The 18229-nt window shown below is 42.4% G+C and overlaps 1 protein-coding gene across 2 annotated transcripts in view; it reads right to left on the bottom strand.

The window, feature by feature from the left end:
* Window positions 1–12310: 12310 nt before the first annotated feature.
* plpp3 (phospholipid phosphatase 3) overlaps window positions 12311–18229 on the bottom strand; it is a 32992-nt gene continuing 27073 nt past the window's right edge. For both annotated transcript variants that reach the window (XM_086115474.1, XM_086115473.1), the window contains exon 7: window positions 12311–14134. In XM_086115474.1, coding sequence (XP_085971600.1) covers window positions 14006–14134 — 129 coding nt within the window. In that variant the 3' untranslated portion in view covers window positions 12311–14005. The remainder of the gene's footprint in view (window positions 14135–18229) is intronic.

Genomic DNA, 18229 nt, shown 5'->3' with positions numbered 1-18229 from the left:
AACCCCAACTTAAAACCCCTAACATGTGCTCCAAACACAAACCCGTCTTGAAACCATAACTGTGATTTGAAACCCGAACTTGAATCCTAACCCTTGCTTCCAAGCCCACTCGAACCGAGACTCCAAATCCCAATTTGAAGCCATAATCCTTGTTTGAAACCCTACCCCAGGCTTGAATCACTCATCTGAAGCTTGACCCTTGTCTTAAAACCCTCATTTGAAACCCTACCCCTAACTTGAATCCATTTCCCTTATTGACCATGTAAGGGAAACAAAGAATTGAATGTCACTGCATCAATATTTTGCCCCAGCAAGTTTGTCTGATTGTTTTCCCTGCAGTGAGGATGTAATGTTTCTCGAGTCCAGTGAAGGGTGTTCAGTCACCGAAACGCGTGTTTAAGAACAAAACATGAGTCAGATTACACGTCTGCCTGCTGTGTATTTAAACTGTCAACAAAGTAACGCTCGCTCGTCCGTAGTTGCGGAGCGACTAAAGCAAACAACACGAGAGTGGGGCCGCTTCCCCCCACTCGGTCCCGAGCCGACCGTACCAGTCACGCGTCAGGAATTCTTCTGCTTTCGAAGCAGCGCATCATAGCAAAAGCTCGGAAGCGTTTGCACAAGAAGTCGTGACGCTCGCTTCCAAGGGATGCCGACTTGTCGTCTCATCCCGTCAGGATCTGCTCAGCGTTCTCGGGAAGCAGACGCTTCACCAATGTAATTGGAAAGATTTGGAAAAGGGACTTTTGGGAAGTTGAACTGTCGGACCATTCTCGATTTGTTGTTTTAGCCTGATGATATCACTTTCAACTTCGAGGTCTTGAACTATACCAAAAATAGACTGATAACATTAAATTATATCTTCAGGCTGTATTGTTGCCATTTTTTGGGGCAAGTCAAAATCATCCACACTCACACCTCGGGACGATTTAGAGCGCAGGTGTCAAAGTCAAGGCCCGGGGGCCAGATCTGGCCTACCACATCATTTTATGTGGCTCGCGAAAGCAAATCAAGCATGTCAAGTTCCAGGATGCTTGCTAAAGTCTCAAGCAAAATTTCAAAGTGTCATATGTAATCCATAATAACGTGGAGCTATTGCAAGCATTTTCTCGTTTCCAAACCCCTTTGTGACATTAACATACACAATGTTTAAACAAGTCATTATTCTTGACTTCTGATTTCAAAACTAGGTATCCATCAATTTGTTGTGTGCTGTGTATGGCATATGTGGAAGTGATTAAACATTGATATGGTTTCAGAAAATTCACCGTCATAACGGCCCTCCAAGGGAAACCGTAACGACAATGTGGGCTGCGCCGAAAATGAATTTGACACGCCTGATTTAGAATGTTACATTACTGTGAGGCAGTCGTGCTAACTAGTTGTCCACCGGACGGAATACAGTTTATAGAGATAATTAATAGTCGTGGTAGAAGCACGAGACTCGGGATGAGCAATTCTTTTGCACTTTTATGCCGCAAACTGTCAACGGTTGGTGAACTGGTGAAAATGTGGAGTGTTACAAATGTAGCATTAGCATTAGCACTAGCAAAGCTCTTATTGCTCTTCCGAATGCTCTCCGGGGCTCTTTATTAAGATGCACTGGTGTTGGCCTGTATTTTTTCATGACTTGGCTTCGGCTTCAGCCCAAAGAGGAATGTGCGTATGACTTTTGTGGATGTTGGCGCCGCACCAGAACCGCCTTTTCTTTTTGCCTCTGACCTCCTGCGAGCTCTCAGCGGAGGCCATCTTCTTTTCATCATTCATAACAACAGACACCAGAGAGGCGGAGGGGGGGGCAGGATTGGGCCTGGGGGGGAGGGGGTATGGGTGTACGAGGCACAATGATGGGAACGCATGTTTGTGCCAGCTCCAATTGAACATTGCACAAGCTGTGAAACGAGCGCGCACACACACACACACCATAAAGACGTCCACTAAATGCATCCAGAGAGGAGAACTGTGGCTTTCTCAGCCTTTCAATCCAAAAAGCAAACATCTTTCCACATTTTTGGACACATAGTGACAGTTCACCACACGCAAACTTTATGTTTGCAGCTTTACATATTCTAAAAGTTGTATAGGACACAACTTTTCTATCTGTACATTTGGACCACATTTTCATGTCAAAAATATGTGAATGGTACCAAATCCACTTTTTTTCCATGCGCATTGTAATACTTTGACACACACACACACACACAACTGTATTTGGGTAGCTTCATTTATCATCTTTTTGTCTTTTTGACGCACTGCGGCGTGACAGATGTGTGTTTTCCTGTTTGTACATATCAGCAGGAACCACCAAGTAACCTCCTAATGCCTTATTTATACCACACATACATACACACACACACACACACACATACACGTACACGTCGTTTACTCACTCACAGTCCGCTCGTGTTCTAATAAGGTCATAAAGAGAAGGATTAGCGCAACCTGTTAAGAGTAAACTTCAGTCCCCGCCCACCCGATTTCTTGGCTGCTCTGCCGTCGGCCAGCCTCAGAAAATGGCACGCAAGACACAGTTCAATAAGTTCAAGCAACAACAACCTCTGAAGGGTACCCAAATCTGTTCCCGGCAACTTCTTGGCACAACTGTGTACCAATCGTAGCAGTGATGTCATCCCTTTTGTTATAAGTCTGATGAGTTGATTATCTGTTTAATTGCCTTTCACTTTTTCATTCAATTATCTGTGTTCAATTATGGGTGTATTGTATTTCATTTTGACCCGGGCAACCCTCCATACTTTTGCCCTTCTGCTTTCTGCAAGAACCCAATCTTCTAGCCTGATTGAAAAAAAAAAAAGGTGACGTCCATTTTGCCTTCATTTTGCTGTACGGCCTCTCTTACAGCAGAGGCCACTATTCGAAGAAATACGTCTCTTGATTGAAATTCTTTGAAAAAAGTCTCGCCTGAGGCCGCCCGCAGCCCGCAATAACACGGCATCGCACTGACTCTCCATTTTAGTGTCTGGCGTTGGACAGGAAGTGACAGTGCCATGCGAATAAATCACCCCAAAGGCCCGCTTACAGATCACCTTCATATTCCACATCCTCATTCACGCCGTATAAATGGCGCTTCTGTAAATGTGAAATACGAAAAAACAAACTCACTCTCTCTCTCTCGGGGAATTTGGCTACATTATACCCCAAAAAAATTCAAGACCCCCTCAGTGTGTCTTTCTCTGCCCCCCCCGCCCCCTTTCCTCCTTCCTCCTCTCACATTGAGCTGGAAAGGTGTTCTGCATATAGAATCGGTGTGTGAATGAAGGATTGTGGGACGGCAGCCACAGGAGGCGAGGGAAGCGGAGCGTTGACCCCGCTGGAGCTCAGCCCTAACCTGGGTACACACTACATCTTTCCCCGTGTCAGTGTATGAATACGCGCCTGTCACTGAGCCTCTCTTACTCCTTCGTGGGCCCTTTCCTTATACAATGCAGCGGTGGAGTAGGTGCGGGTATGGTGGGGGGGGGGGTGCCTGACGTTCTACGGATGGTTGCTCCTCCACATCCCGACTGGGGACCCATCACTCGCTTCATGACCAATTTGGAGCAATTCGGAGGTACTTTCACAAAAATCTTTCCTATTAGAATGAGTTCATGTATCGTGAATACACACACGGTTCCACACAGAAAATCCTCAACACGAATGTTGAAATATAATTCAGATATTCATCCACTTAACAGGGTCGGTCGAGGGTAAAGGCAGACAACAGCCTGAACTGGTTGTCAATCAGTCAAAGGACTCACATAGAGATGAACACTGTTAAAATGAGAGAAAAAGAGGATTTTTGTCAAGTATTGCCCTATTTTTTGTTGGGGGGGGGGTGCATGAAAAGGAGGACACAATGGGGTGCCGGATGCTCTCACCGAAATGAAATCAGTCAATAAGCTTGTCGGTGTAGGCGGCAGCGGTGGGATTAATATCCCGGATTAAAGCGCTGTTTTTATGATGATCCGACATGAGAACAGCCAGTCTTTGTCTGGCACGGGAGGATCTTATGGTACTTTTTTTTTTGGAGTGAAAATGAAAACGCTCAATCCAGCGGGGGCGTTAAATGTGCTCAGACGAGAGGCTTGTGTTAATTGTGGCGCACAGGAAGGATGGATTAACCTCATTCCTGTGTTCCCATTTTAAGGGGCCGCGAGGGGGGAAATGTTGCAGGCCTTCAATTGAGTGTATTAAGTGCCTTCCGTTTAATTTTTATTCGACGTCCAACAGTACGTGTGACGGAACCGATGCAATAATCATTTGAATGTTGAATGTGGCGGATTTTGATTTTAGTCATGTAATTTTTTAAAAATTTGATATGTATTTATTCAATGCATGTACTGAATATATAAAATGGAACAAAAATTAGTTGATTAAAGTATTGCAGTAAATTTGTTTAAAAAAATTCTCATGTTAATTTGTCATTTATTTGATTAAAATTGTTGCAGGTAATGATAGCAACAGCGCATACCTAAAATAGCTAACTAACTAAACACATAAATAAATAAAAAAAAATTCTTTTTTAAAATTGTATATTATTATCGTTTTCATTTTATAGGGAAATTAATGTCCAATTAGTTGTATAATTTTCATTTTTTTGTTTTTTATTGATCTATCTTTTCTCACTTAATATCTATTTTTCAATATAGTAAATTATTATCATTGTTATTATTATTTTGTATTGTGCCAATTTGATTGAAATACTGAATTCAAATTTATTTATTGATTTATTTTCCTCATCAATGTTTAATTACTGCTGGTTGTAATTGTGACACACACACAAACAATTGTGAACACTCCAGTTACACTTTGCAAACTGTGAGTGCAGATCTCGAGAGAGAAACCCCCACCCCCTTCAATAATTGCCCCAAGGCAATAACTGCAGCCAATAACTGCCCTAAACGCAAAGTCATGGACTGACTATTAGCTGAGTCTCTGGCTTCCGTCCACAAGCAGCTTTCTGGAATCCCGGCACGTGCGTGCGTGTGGGTTGGACAGTCATCGATCGCGCATGGTGTTGACGAGCCGCTCGCAGCATTCGCCATCGACCGTAATTCTCTTCACGCTGTGATGACTCCACGCAGAAATCTGGTGGAGTGTGCATACCGGAGGCTTGAAACATGACCGCAAAGTAGAATGACTGCTTATGTTAAGCATCATTCAAGTGTGCTATCAGTGAGAGTGGCGGGTGATGACATTTTTGCGGGCCAAGATAAACTGTAAGTTGTGAAACTTTTGCAGGAACTCCCAAAGCTCGCTTCTCATCGGCTTCGACCTGGTACAACTTGTTTATGTTGATTACGGATTGCCGTTGTGACCCAACTAAGCTGTCGTCCTCTGATGAATTCCCCTAGAGAAGCCATCCGCCTTATCAGCTCCAAACGTAACACATGTACAGAAAGGCAAGAGGCTTTCAGGTGGAATTCTTGTCTGCCTTTGACCATATTGAGTTGCATGCTTTGGTGTTGCTGACACTGGACAGCACATTTCACGACAGAAGGCTTCGATAGTCTTTGAAAATTTATTTTACCCTTCACTGATTTCACATGAATAACTAGTTTTAAAAACACAAGTCAAGAATAATGACTGTTAATGTGGATTACATATGACAATTTGAAATTTTGGTTCAGACTTTAGCAAGCATCATGGAACTTGACATGCTTGATTTGCTTTCGCGGGCCAGATCTGGCCCCCCGGGCCTTGACTTTCAACACACCCGAATGTGCAGGTATACGCAATAAAGTGTTCCGTGTCCCAGACAAACGCTGAGCAGATGTTTGTTTGTTGTCACTGTGAGACCCGTGGCACACGTAGATAATGTTTCCACTCCACAATAACTGTCCATTTGGATTTCAGGGTTCCCACGGGTCATGAAAGTTCATAAAAATCTATAAGAAAAGAAGTCGTAAAATTATGTTCTTAATTGTTCTTACTTTTCAGGAAAAGCTTCTAAAATCAATAAAAATCCTTTAAAATTTACCTGTGGTGTTCATTTCATTTGTGTATGTCATTTTCCCCACCCTTCAAATTCATAGTTTTCTCGGAAAATGCGCCTGGCGCCCTTCCCCTCAAACCCCCCTGTCGGGCTACATGCCTTCCGATGATGATCACGTGATCACTTCAGGTCATTTTGGGCCAATTTCACATATAGTATGTCAAAAAAGGGTGAGCTGATTGCCCCTAAAAATAAAGATGTGCCCTTCCTTTGGCAGCAAGAAAAAAACGACCATGTACAGTAAGGCGTTTTTGGGCGAAAAAAGTGCCCATGTAGAGTAAAACGTTTTTGGACGAAAAAAACGACCACATATAGGAAGGCATTTTCAGCCGAAAACAATGACCATGGAAATTGGAAAGGTATTTGGGGCCAAAGCAAAAAAAAAAAAACGACCATGTACAGTAAGGTGTTTTTGGCCGGAAAAAATGGCCATGTATTCATGAAGCGTTTTAGCTGAAAAAAAAAAAAACGATCAAGAAAAGTAAGCCGTTTGGGGCAGAAAAAAACGACCATGTACAGTAAGGCATTTTTAGCCGAAAAAAACGTCTAGCAGCGCGTTTTTGGCCGAAAAAAACGACCATGTATAGTAAGGCGTTTCGGGCCGAAAACCCCCCCACGACCATGTATATAGTAAGGCTTTTTGGGCCGAAGAAAACAACCATGAATAGTTAGGCGTTTTTTGCCGAAAAAAACGACCATGTATAGTTAGGCGGTTTGGGCCGAAAAAAACGACCATGTATAGTAAGGCGTTTTTAGCCGAAAAAAAAAGACCATGTATAGTAAGATGTTTTTAGCCGAAAAAAATAACAGTGTATAGTAAGGCATTTTTGGCCGAAAAAAAAAACGACCACGTATAGTAAGGCATTTTTAGCCCCCGAAAAAAACGACCATATATAGTAAGGCATTTTGGGCGGAAAAAAACTGACCATGTATAGTATATTAAGGTGTTTTTAGCCGAAAAAAAATGACCATGTATAGTAAGGCGTTTTTGGCCGAAAGAAAACGACCATGTATAGTAAGGCGTTTTTACCCGAAAAAAACGACCATGTATAGTAAGGCGTTTTTGGCCGAAAAAAACCCGACCATGTATAGTAAGGCATTTTTAGCCCTAAAAAAACAACCAAGTATAGTAGGCATTTTTGGCCGAAAAAGAACGACCATGTATAATAAGGCATTTTTGGCCCAAAAAAAAAAAACGACCATGTATATATAGTAAGGCATTTTTGGCCGAAAAAAACGACTTTGTATAGTGGGTCATTTTTGGCCGAAAAAAAATGACCATGTATAGTAAGGCGTTTTTAGCCCAAAAAAACGACAATGTATAGTAAGGCGTTTTTAGCCGAAAAAAACGACTATGTAAAGTAAGGCTTTTTTAGCCGAAAAAAACGACCTAGTATAGTAAGATGTTTTGGGCCGAAAAAGAACGACCATGTATAGCGTGGCGTTTTTGGCCCAAAAAAACGACCATGTATAGTAAGGCTTTTTGGCGAAAAAAATGACCATGTATAGCACGCCGTTTTTAGCCGAAAAAAACGACCATGTATAGTAAGGTGTTTTTAGCCGAAAAAAAACGACCATGTTTATAGTAAGGTATTTTTGGCCGAAAAAAAACGACCATGTATAGTAAGGCGTTTTTAGCCGAAAAAAAAACGACTATGTAAAGTAAGGCGATTTTGGCCGAAAAAAAATGACCATGTATAGCACGGCGTTTTTTAGCCGAAAAAAAACGACCATATTTAGTAAGGCGTTTTTAGCCGAAAAAAAAAAAGACCATGTATCGTAAGATGTTTTTAGCCGAAAAAAATAACCATGTCTAGTCAGGCATTTTTAGCCCCCCAAAAAAACGACCATGTATAGTAAAGGCATTTTGGGCCGAAAAAAAACGACCATGTATAGTAAGGCATTTGTTGTATGTCGTTTTTTTTGGCCTAAAAACGCCTTACTATACTATGTTGTTTTTTTTGGCTAAAAACGCCTTACTATATACTATGTCATTTTTTTTTAGCTAAAAACGCCTTACTATATGTAGTATGTCGTTTTTTTCGGCTAAAAACGCCTTACTATATACTATGTCGTTTTTTTCGGCTAAAAACGCCTTCCTATACTATGTCGTTTTTTTCGGGCTAAAAACGCCTTACTATACTATGTCGTTTTTTTCGGGCTAAAAACGCCATACTATACTATGTCGTTTTTTTCGGGCTAAAAACGCCATACTATACTATGTCGTTTTTTTCGGCCTAAAAACGACTTACTATACTATGTCGTTTTTTTTTGGCCTAAAAACGCCTTACTCAACGATGTCGTTTTTTTCGGCCTATAAACGCCTTACTATACGATGTTGTTTTTTTCGGCCTGAAAACGCCTTACTATACTATGTCGTTTGTTTCGGCCTAAAAACGCCTTACTATACTATGTCGTTTTTTTCAGCCTAAAAATGCCTTACTATACTATGTCGTTTTTTTCGGGCTAAAAACGCCTTACTACGTGGTCTTTTTTTTTCGTCTAAAAACGCCTTACTATACATGGTCGTTTTTTTCGTCTAAAAACGCCTTACTATATACATGGTCGTTTTTTTTCGTCTAAAAACGCCTTACTATACATGGTCAGTTTTTTCGGCCTAAAAACGCCTTACTATACATGGTCGTTTTTTTCGGCTTAAAAACGCCTTACTATACGATGTCGTTTTTTTCGGCCTAAAAACGCCTTACTATATATACTATGTCGTTTTTTTCGGGCTAAAAACGCCTTACTATACTATGTCCTTTTTTTCGGGCTAAAAACGCCTTTTATACTATGTCGTTTTTTTCGGCCTAAAAACGCCTTACTAAACTATGTCCTTTTTTTCGGCTTAAAAACGCCTTACTATACTATGTCGTTTTTTTCGGGCTAAAAACGCCTTACTATACTATGTCGTTTTTTTCGGCCTAAAAACGCCTTACTAAACTATGTCTTTTTTTTCGTCTAAAAACGCCTTACGATACATGGTTGTTTTTTTCGTCTAAAAACGCCTTACTATACTATGTTGTTTTTTTCGCCTTAAAAACGCCTTACTATACTATGTTGTTTTTTTCGCCTTAAAAACGCCTTACTATATATATATACTATGTCGTTTTTTTCGGGCTAAAAACGCCTTACAAAACTATGTCCTTTTTTTCGGCTTAAAAACGCCTTACTATACTATGTCGTTTTTTTCGGCCTAAAAACGCCTTTTATACTATGTCGTTTTTTTCGGCCTAAAAACGCCTTACTAAACTATGTCCTTTTTTTCGGCTTAAAAACGCCTTACTATACTATGTCCTTTTTTTCGGGCTAAAAACGCCTTACTATACTATGTCGTTTTTTTCGGCCTAAAAACGCCTTACTAAACTATGTCGTTTTTTTCGGCTTAAAAACGCCTTACTATACATGGTCGTTTTTTCGGCTAAAAACGCCTTACTATACTATGTCGTTTTTTTCGGCAAAAAACGCCTTACTATACATGGTCGTTTTTTTTTCGGCCAAAAATGCCTTACTATACATTGTCGTCTGTTTGGGCTAAAAACGCCTTACTATACATGGTCGTTTTTTTTCATCTAAAAACACCTGGTGGTCGTTTTTTTGGTCTAAAAACGCCTTACTATACATGGTGGATTTTTTTCGGCCAAAAATGCATTACTATACATGGTCGTTTTTTTGGGCTAAAAACGCCTTACTATTACATGGACGTTATTTTAGCCCAAAAATGCCTTACTATACATCTACATGTATAATACAATGCCTTACTATACATGTACATACAATTTTTTCAGCTAAAAACGCCTTACAATACATGGTCGTTTTTTTGGGGCTAAAAACGCCTTACTAGACAGCGTCGTTTTTTTCGTTGAAAAACGCCTTCCTATGTACATGATCGTTTTCTTCGGCCCAAAACGCCTCACTCTATACATGGTCGTTTTTTTTCAGCCCACAACACCTTACCATACAATGTCGTTTTTTTTCGGCAAAAACGCCTAACTATACATGGTCGTTTTTTTCGGCCCAAAACACCTTACTGTACAGGGTCGTTTTTTTGGGGGCTAAAAACACCTTTCTATACATGATCGTTTTTTGGGGGCTAAAAACGCCTTACTATACATGGTCGTTTTTTTCGGCCCAAACCGCCTAACTATATATACATGGTCGTTTTTTTGGGGCAAAAAACGCCTGACGGTGGGTGGGGTGGGGGCGGGTTTGATGAATGACAGGACACTGGTCGGGTTAGAGTTCAGGGGTCAGGATGCAGGAGCTCATGTGCTGGGAGGTCAGAGGGTTAACAGGTAAAGCGCTCAATTGTCGAGAGATGAAAGCCAAAGGCTCATTTATGGCGGAGGAGAAGGGGAGGAGTCCGGCGACGATCATGAGCAGGGAGAAGAAGGAGGAGGAGGAGCAGGACGGTGGACGACAAAGAGTAGGGAGAAGGATGAGGAGGCGCACAGCTCGGCTTCCTGCTGTGACCCTCCTCCTCTTCTTCTTCCTCCTCTTCGTGCCTGTCTATTGTCTGCTGTCACTCTCGTTATCTTTTTATTTGTTTGCGTGGCAAAAGAGTCACACTTTTTACTTTTTCTTTTACGTGTCGGAAATGGCCGAAATGCTCACTCGGCAGAAGAGGCAATAATGCCACCTCCCAAAAAAGGCTTGTCGTTGACCTTGAGGAAGGTCAGACAAACACAATGGCGCAATGCAAAGTCCAGTTTTTGGGCGTAGCATATTTTGTTTGGGCTGGACCCCAAAAATAAATAAATAAATAACAAAGGTCCCACAATAATGGGACGCTTTTGTTTTTAGTTTCTAATCCGAGTTTAAAACCCTTGTTTTTAAATGCTACCTCTAATTTAAACACCTCATGAAAATAACTAATCCCATTCAAAACCCTAATTCGAAAACCCAACCCTAGTTGAAAATCTGAATTTGAAGCCTTACTCCGAGTCGAAATCCCTAATTGGAACCTATGCTCTCGTTATTAACTAATTTATCCAAAGGTACTGTTTCCCAATCAAGAGTCTGTCCAACTTAATGCTAACTAGCATTGTTAGCATTGTAAATAAATGCAAACACAGGCCACACACATGCACACACACACACACACACACACACGCGGTGCGCTGAGAGGTCCAATTGGAGCCTGAGCGGGTTAGCTGAGCGCCCGCTCGGTTCCTGCCAAAAAACACGACCACAACACGGGCCTCTCACTGGCTTGGCGCGGGGCCTGAGCTATTACAGCCACGCATGGCTGAGTCCAGTCAGGCCCGCCAGCTGTTGAACAGGCAGCGCTCTGGTTCTGACTCTGCGCTTTCAAGCTGACCTCAAAGCAGCTGTAGTGTCGCCGTCGATGAAAGGCCGCGCTGAAGGGGAAACATGATCTCGTCAAACTTGACCATCAACGAGGTGGAGAAAATATTGAAACGTTTGCTATCGATGCACTTACTTGATGAATTGTGGTAAGAAAGCATGCCAGTCCAGCTTTTTTTTTTTGCTCTGCGGTGGACAAAATGACACTGTTGGTTTCGGTCACAGTCACAAACTGTGAAGTGGTTTGCTTTGCTTTTTTTTCGGCCCCATTGATTTACTTTTTTTTTTCTTCTTGAATGTTTTTCATCTTAGTTGCACATTTTCTTGGGACCATTTCTTATTTCTGGGGCCAACAAATTAAAGTGCCAGCTTTTACATATTTTTAATTGGACGAGCCAAGTTGGCTATTTTTTTCTCTGTTGTCTGTTGCCAAATTGGCATTCAAAATGACAATCTGTTCATCTGAGGATCTGAGTATTTGCCTAACTTGGATAAATAACGGCTAGTTAAAAAAAAAAAAAGAGGAGTCGGCTGCGTTCACACCCTCATAGAGCGAAATGTTCGTTTTGAACTGCACCAAACTGCAGCTGTGAAAATACCAAAGCAAAGTCAAGCCTGCCCCAATGCAGATTTGGACACTGCTTCGTGCCAGACTCGCACTTGTCACAAAAATAGAGTCCTGTGCTTCAGATTCAGAAAATATAAAATTCTGTTAAAATAATGATTCACTCAACATTTACTGCACGTCAATATGTACATTTTTGTCTTGTAAAATCAGAAATTCAAAATGATTGGATGCAAATGTATTAAAGTTGAAAAACAACGAAGCTGTAGCCATTGTATCATAGGCAGAGAACATTCAATTCAGTGATACTTTCAAGTACCACTAGAGGGCGCTTGTGTAGCTGTGGTACTCATCCCACAGTGAGAATCACTTTACCCTGTCAAGTAGTTCATAATAGAAATGCCCAAACAACCCCCCACCCCCGCCCACACACACACACACACGTGTTCATAATGAGCTTTTTATTTAAAAGCACATGTAGAAGAGCAAAGTACATTTTGCAGAAAAACAACAACATTGCCACTATTTCTTTTTGTACAAAAGACAAACGCGAGACAATACAAAAATACTATTATGGGATTGAATAGAAACTGTGGGTTTATTGACTGGGTGCATATTACAAAACATTACAATCTACAATAGGTTGATTTGTCTAGATACAAAAAAAAAAGAAAAAGAAAAAAGTCCGCTGTTGCTTTTTAAGCAGCATTTTGCAAAGAACACAGGTCTGTAATCATAGTGGATATATCTAAAACATGTACACAGTTACTTTTTTTTGTAGTGATCTATACATTATTTATATATTTTTTTATATGTAAAAAAAAAAGGAAGAGAAAACAGCTTCGAGAGGCAATCGGACGGACTGTAACGGTGATGAAGATGTGCATGGTGCGCGTGTGCGAGAACTGAAAAGGGGACAGTGAAACATACCACAGTTTTTTTAGAACCACGACACACAAACGCGCACACACACACACACACACACACACACTTAGGACAGTGTAATATGAGAGGGTGATGTACAAAGGTTTCATTCACAGCGCATAATGCTCAGACATCGGCACACACGTATTCACAAAATGTAGAAGCGCACACACACACACACAACACACACACACGTACATTGCCAATGAGTGACTGGGGTGTGTCAGAGACCCTTCCTGCCAGCAGAATGGGCCCCAACCATCCCAAAATGATGTGCCAGATTGGCTGTCAATCACCCTGACCCCGCCCCCTACCAATTCTTCCTGCTCCGGAAGCCAATTAGAACACCCCCCCCCCACCCCCCAGCTTTGAGGAGGGCAGAAGGGACAGCCACACCTCTCGCTTAACACTAGTGACAATATGAGGATTTTTTTTGGGGGGGGGGGGTTGAAATTGCAGGGTGAACCTAAAATGCTCTAGTCAAATTCAGTTCACTTGTAAGGAATCTAGTGCATTTTAGGCTGAACCCAAAACATCAATCATGCCAAACATCCAGACATTTTTGTGGTCATGTAGATGCCGAGGTGGGGGGCACACAACCCTCCCTCCCCGATTTGACCTAAATCTAAAGTAAATGCAACATCCCGAGTTTTAGGCTGCACTGAGCGCGTTCAGTAGAAAGCCAGACGAGCGAGGCCGGTGTGACATTAAAAAACAGCGCCGTTGGGTTTCCGCTTTGACGCGCCAGGCAGCAAGTGGTGATCACGGTCATTGAATTTTTTACAAAAAAAAAAAGAAAAAGAAAAAGAAAGGACAAACAGTGCTTTAAATTACATTTTTCATCCTTCCCGTCTCTCAGGAAGTTGTTGCTGCCACTCCAAGGCCACAGAGACTCCAGAGAGTAAACATCGCTAGAATTACTTCTCTCCCTTTTGTAGGAAGTTTGTTTTGATCTCTTCGGTTTCATTATTTTGTCATTTTATTACCTCTTTCAAGCTCCGCCTGTCGTCTTCCAATTTTGTTTTTCTCGGATCTGGTCGTTTACTCCCCACGCCCGCCGACCAACCACCCGGAGTGGGATTCCTCACAGAATGAGAGAGGTTGGAGTTGCGGTTGTTGAGATTGCCCTTTTAGCTACATTCTACTGTCCGATGGGAGGTGAGCGGCGACGTGATTGGTCGCAGGAGGACAAGGAAGAGGAGGCGCGGCGGTCTTCCTCACACCATGTTGTGGTGGTTGTTCCTCTCAATGATGTCGGACGAGGGCAGTAGCTCCTTCTTGATGGGTGACGGAGGAGACGGAGCCGCCTTCAGCCTGGGCTTGAACAGGTCAGACACGTAGTACACCTGCCACCGCGACAATGAGGAAAAAAAAAAAATCTGAGAACTGATCATCACAATTATTTTGACGAATATTGTAGTCACGATCAATTAATCAAGAGGTCAATTTTCAGAGCAACATGAAATTGTAAATTGTCCATCCATCCATCCATTTTCTACCGCTTATCCGGGGTCGGGTTGCGGGGACAACAGCTTTAACACGGAAGCCCAGTGCTCCCTCTCCCCAGCCACTTCGTCCAGCTCTTCCCGGGGGATGCCGAGGCGTTCCCAGGCCAACTAGGAGACACAGTCTCTCCAGCGTGTCCTGGGTCGTCCCTGTGGCCTCCTGCCTGAAACACCTCACCAGAGAGGCGTCCAGGAGGCATCCGAACCAGATGCCCGAGCCACCTCAGCTGGCTCCTAAATGTTTTATATATATATATACTTTTTTTAATCAATGAAAAATTATTGACTAAAATAATATTTAAACAACAATTAACATTTTGCCAAGGGCTAACAGAATCCGAAACAAGTGCAGACTGCTGACACTGATCCGATTTTTGCTTGCTTGTTATTTATGCAGCTTAATGAGCCAATACCCGTGTGCCTGCCCTCTGGTGGTTGGTTGACTACTGGATGAGAAAATTCTGGAGTAGAAATGCAGTAGAGCCCACATTTGAAATGCAAATATTGTTGACAATCACACTTAAAACAGGTGAGACGAAATAAATGAAAAAGTTTTCTTATCTTATCTTGAAATTTCACTATTATGGTCAGATTTTGTAATTTCCCGAATAGATGGAAATGTTGAATAAAACCAACATTAACTACTAAATAATACTAAGCAATTTCATTTGATTGTGTAAATGCTTTAGCTGCCATTTCAAATGTGATAACGGTTCAGTTGTCTTTGTATTTTCACAACCAGATTTAATGGCCATTTATTTTTCATTAATAAACCACTTTGAGGTGCAATTTAGTACAAAAAGCGCGATACAAATAACGATATGATTGTACTGCATGTCACTTGGCTCAAATGAAAACATGAAACGAGAGCCAAAAATGAATGAAAAGTGTTTTCATCTGCCGGGTGTGCTGCTAAAAAGCATCAAGGTCAAATCTGCATGACCTCACATATTGCGAAGCTCTCATTTCGAGCACGAGCAGGTGACTAATCCGCCGGACGGAAGTGACTTGAGAGCTGCTCACCCAAACATGAAATGGATATTCTGGCTAATCCCCAATTACGCGACACCATCCAACCACATTGGCCACAACTGGCTGTATGACGAAAGAGGAAAGAATGGCAGAGGAGAAATCGCTTCCTGCGATCGGGATGACATCATACAGGAAATGAGGTCTCGGAGAGCAGGAAGTGTGGAAAGTTATAGCAACAAAAAGCCACTAAACTGCACTTCTTAGTCACTGCTCGAACAATAAAATTCCCTCCAATTACGGCCTGACATTCGCTGACCCTGTAATGACCTTCACGAGTGACCTTCGCCAGGCGGATGACATCAGGCGTACAAATCACACAGCTTCCTTTATGCGGCTCAAGGGCGTCTTTGTATGCACTGATGAGTTTGTGGTGAGTGGCTTCATTACAATGCGTGTGATCGATGGCGTGCAAAACTGGGAGGGGCCATTGGTGTTATTCGCGGCATCCGTTTGAGACTTCACTAAAGAAAGATACTGTACCACAATATAGCAATAATAAATAATAAACTGGAGCCGAGTTGTAATTCACAATGAACAAAATGGACGAGAGTCCACAAGTTCCTTCGTGTTCCTCTTCATTTGCTCTATATTTGAAAAGAAAACTGTACTGTTGCCATCACCAACCTGAATTGCTATCCGTCTCAATGTTTTTACATTGCTTTTTTAACCGTATAGTATCTTTTTAACTTCAAATAACTTTAGAAATTTGGAAAATCACAGTATCACTTGGTTAAAAAATAAATAACGTATTTGTATAATGCAAACATACCGTATTTTTCCACTAAAATGATTTTTTTTCCCCTGTACAACCTATCCCCAATTATTCCTTGAAAAACGCACCAATTTCCATTATTATTATTATTATTATTATTCCATCCATCCATCCATTTTCCGAACCGCTTGATCCTCACTAGGGTCGCGGGGGGTGCTGGAGCCTATCCCAGCCGTCTTCGGGCAGTAAGCGGGGGACACCCTGATTCAGTTGCCAGCCAATCGCAGGATTATTATTATTATTTTTTGTAATACTTTTTTTGAAACTCCCCAAAGATGGCACAAAAGACCTGGCTAATAGGAAAGTAGTAAAATAATTGGTGTGAATAGTACTTTTACTAAACCAAATATCCTGTAAGCCATTTATTTTGCTGTAATATAAGTAAAAAAAACTCCTCCACTTGGGGCAAGCAAAAAGCAAAAAGCGGACGTTGTATCGGTCTGTCGTGGTGAAGAAGGAGCTGAGCCAAAGGGCGAAGCTCAGGTGAGAAGCTCGGTCATCCGGGAGGGGCTCAGAGTCGAGCCGCTTCTCCTCCACATCGAGAGGAGCCAGATGAGGTGGCTTGGGCATCTGATTCGGATGCCTCCTGAACGCCTCCCTGGTGAGGTGTTCCGGGCATGTCCCACCGGGAGGAGACCCCGAGGAAGACCCAGGACACGCTGGAGTGACTATGTCACCCAGCTGGCCTGGGAACGCCTCGGGATCCCCCGGGGAGAGCTGGAAGAAGTAGCTAGGGAGAGGGAAGTCTGGGCTTCCCTGCTAAAGCTGTTGCCCCCGCGAGCCTAAGCGGTAGAAGATGGATGGATGGATGGATAAGTAAAAAAATTTTTTTTGGGGGGGGGTCATATTTTACGTCAATTTACATTTAAACTATCAATATAGGCAATTACGTCGGTATTTCTGGCAGCGCTCAGACTCTATTACTGTAATTAGGGGAGAGGGGGAGGGCTTGTGTGTCCCTTCCACCCCCAACCCATGAGACATCATGAGAAGCCATCGAGACACTTTTCCCATCGGAGGCAGCTGTGTTGCCGAAACCTACGAACTTTCACCCCCTGAACCTGTCACGGTAATGAACTTATCGCCATTTCCTGTGCGCACAATGCGGCCCCTCATCTATAGCCTACTGTAAGTGCTAGTGTGTGTGTGTGTGTGCGGTCATGCCTCGACTCGTGCATCCGAACCACAATTGAAATGTCAGGGCAGACACATGAAGGACGCCACGTCACACAGGAAGTGAATGTGCGGCAACTGATAGTCAAAAACGTTGTTTGCAAATGCCGACAGTGACTCGCAACAATACGTAGAACATATCCGAAGTGTATATACAGTATATTGTTTTTTTATTTGGGGGTTTCCAGACTTTAATTTCATGTCTTCTGCCAAAATAAACACGTATACGCTTGCTCCGCCCACCCCCGCATGTCATAGTCATTTTCAGCCACATAGTCGGATGTCTTTAAAAGATGATCCTGAGTGATTATCCGGTGGTGTGAGGTCGATCTGAATACATAACGAGGGAGCCGCGCAACCATTTTTGATATGCCCAAATGTCAAGGGTGATGTTGTCCAAAGAGCTGAGTGAACCACGAGCATTGCAGTTCAATTGTTACTGCACCAAAACTTTGCTGGCACTTGAGGAGCGACCCCGTACTGCGTGGCAAAGTGTGTGAATGCGCTGTGCCAAGCTCGGTCTTGGCGCCACAATGCCCCTCTTGCGAAATTTTGATGAATCTGATCCCTTCCCGCGATGCACGAAGGCGGAGTTTGGCCGCACGTGTGTGTGTGTGTGTGTGTGTGTGTGTATGTGTGTTCATACTTCTTCCCAAAGGCAGCCGAGTTAAGCCCAAAAAAAAAATCTCCAAAACTGAAATAATTAAGCTTCATTCCTGTTTCAAAAAGCTTATCGCTTATTAAGAGGAGGTAAAGTCAGATGTGTGGAAGTGTGTGTTGTCGTTGTTGTGATGGATGCGAATGCCTCAAGCGGCGACAACCATCTTACTTTACATTTTCGCAACGTAACACATCAATAATGCAAATTCTGTCGGGATCTTTTCGAGTGCTACCCCCTCTCTTCTCATGCATTGGACTCGTCCAATTTGTTAGTGTGCAAACTTGATTTGCAGGGGAAA

The sequence above is a fragment of the Hippocampus guttulatus genome, chromosome 7 (assembly GCF_054856545.1).
Source record: "Hippocampus guttulatus isolate MCC_2025c chromosome 7, RoL_Hgut_1.0, whole genome shotgun sequence".
Lineage (NCBI taxonomy): Eukaryota > Metazoa > Chordata > Actinopteri > Syngnathiformes > Syngnathidae > Hippocampus > Hippocampus guttulatus.
Note: the sequence above shows the minus strand (reverse complement) of the source record. Positions and strands in the feature narration are given on the sequence as shown.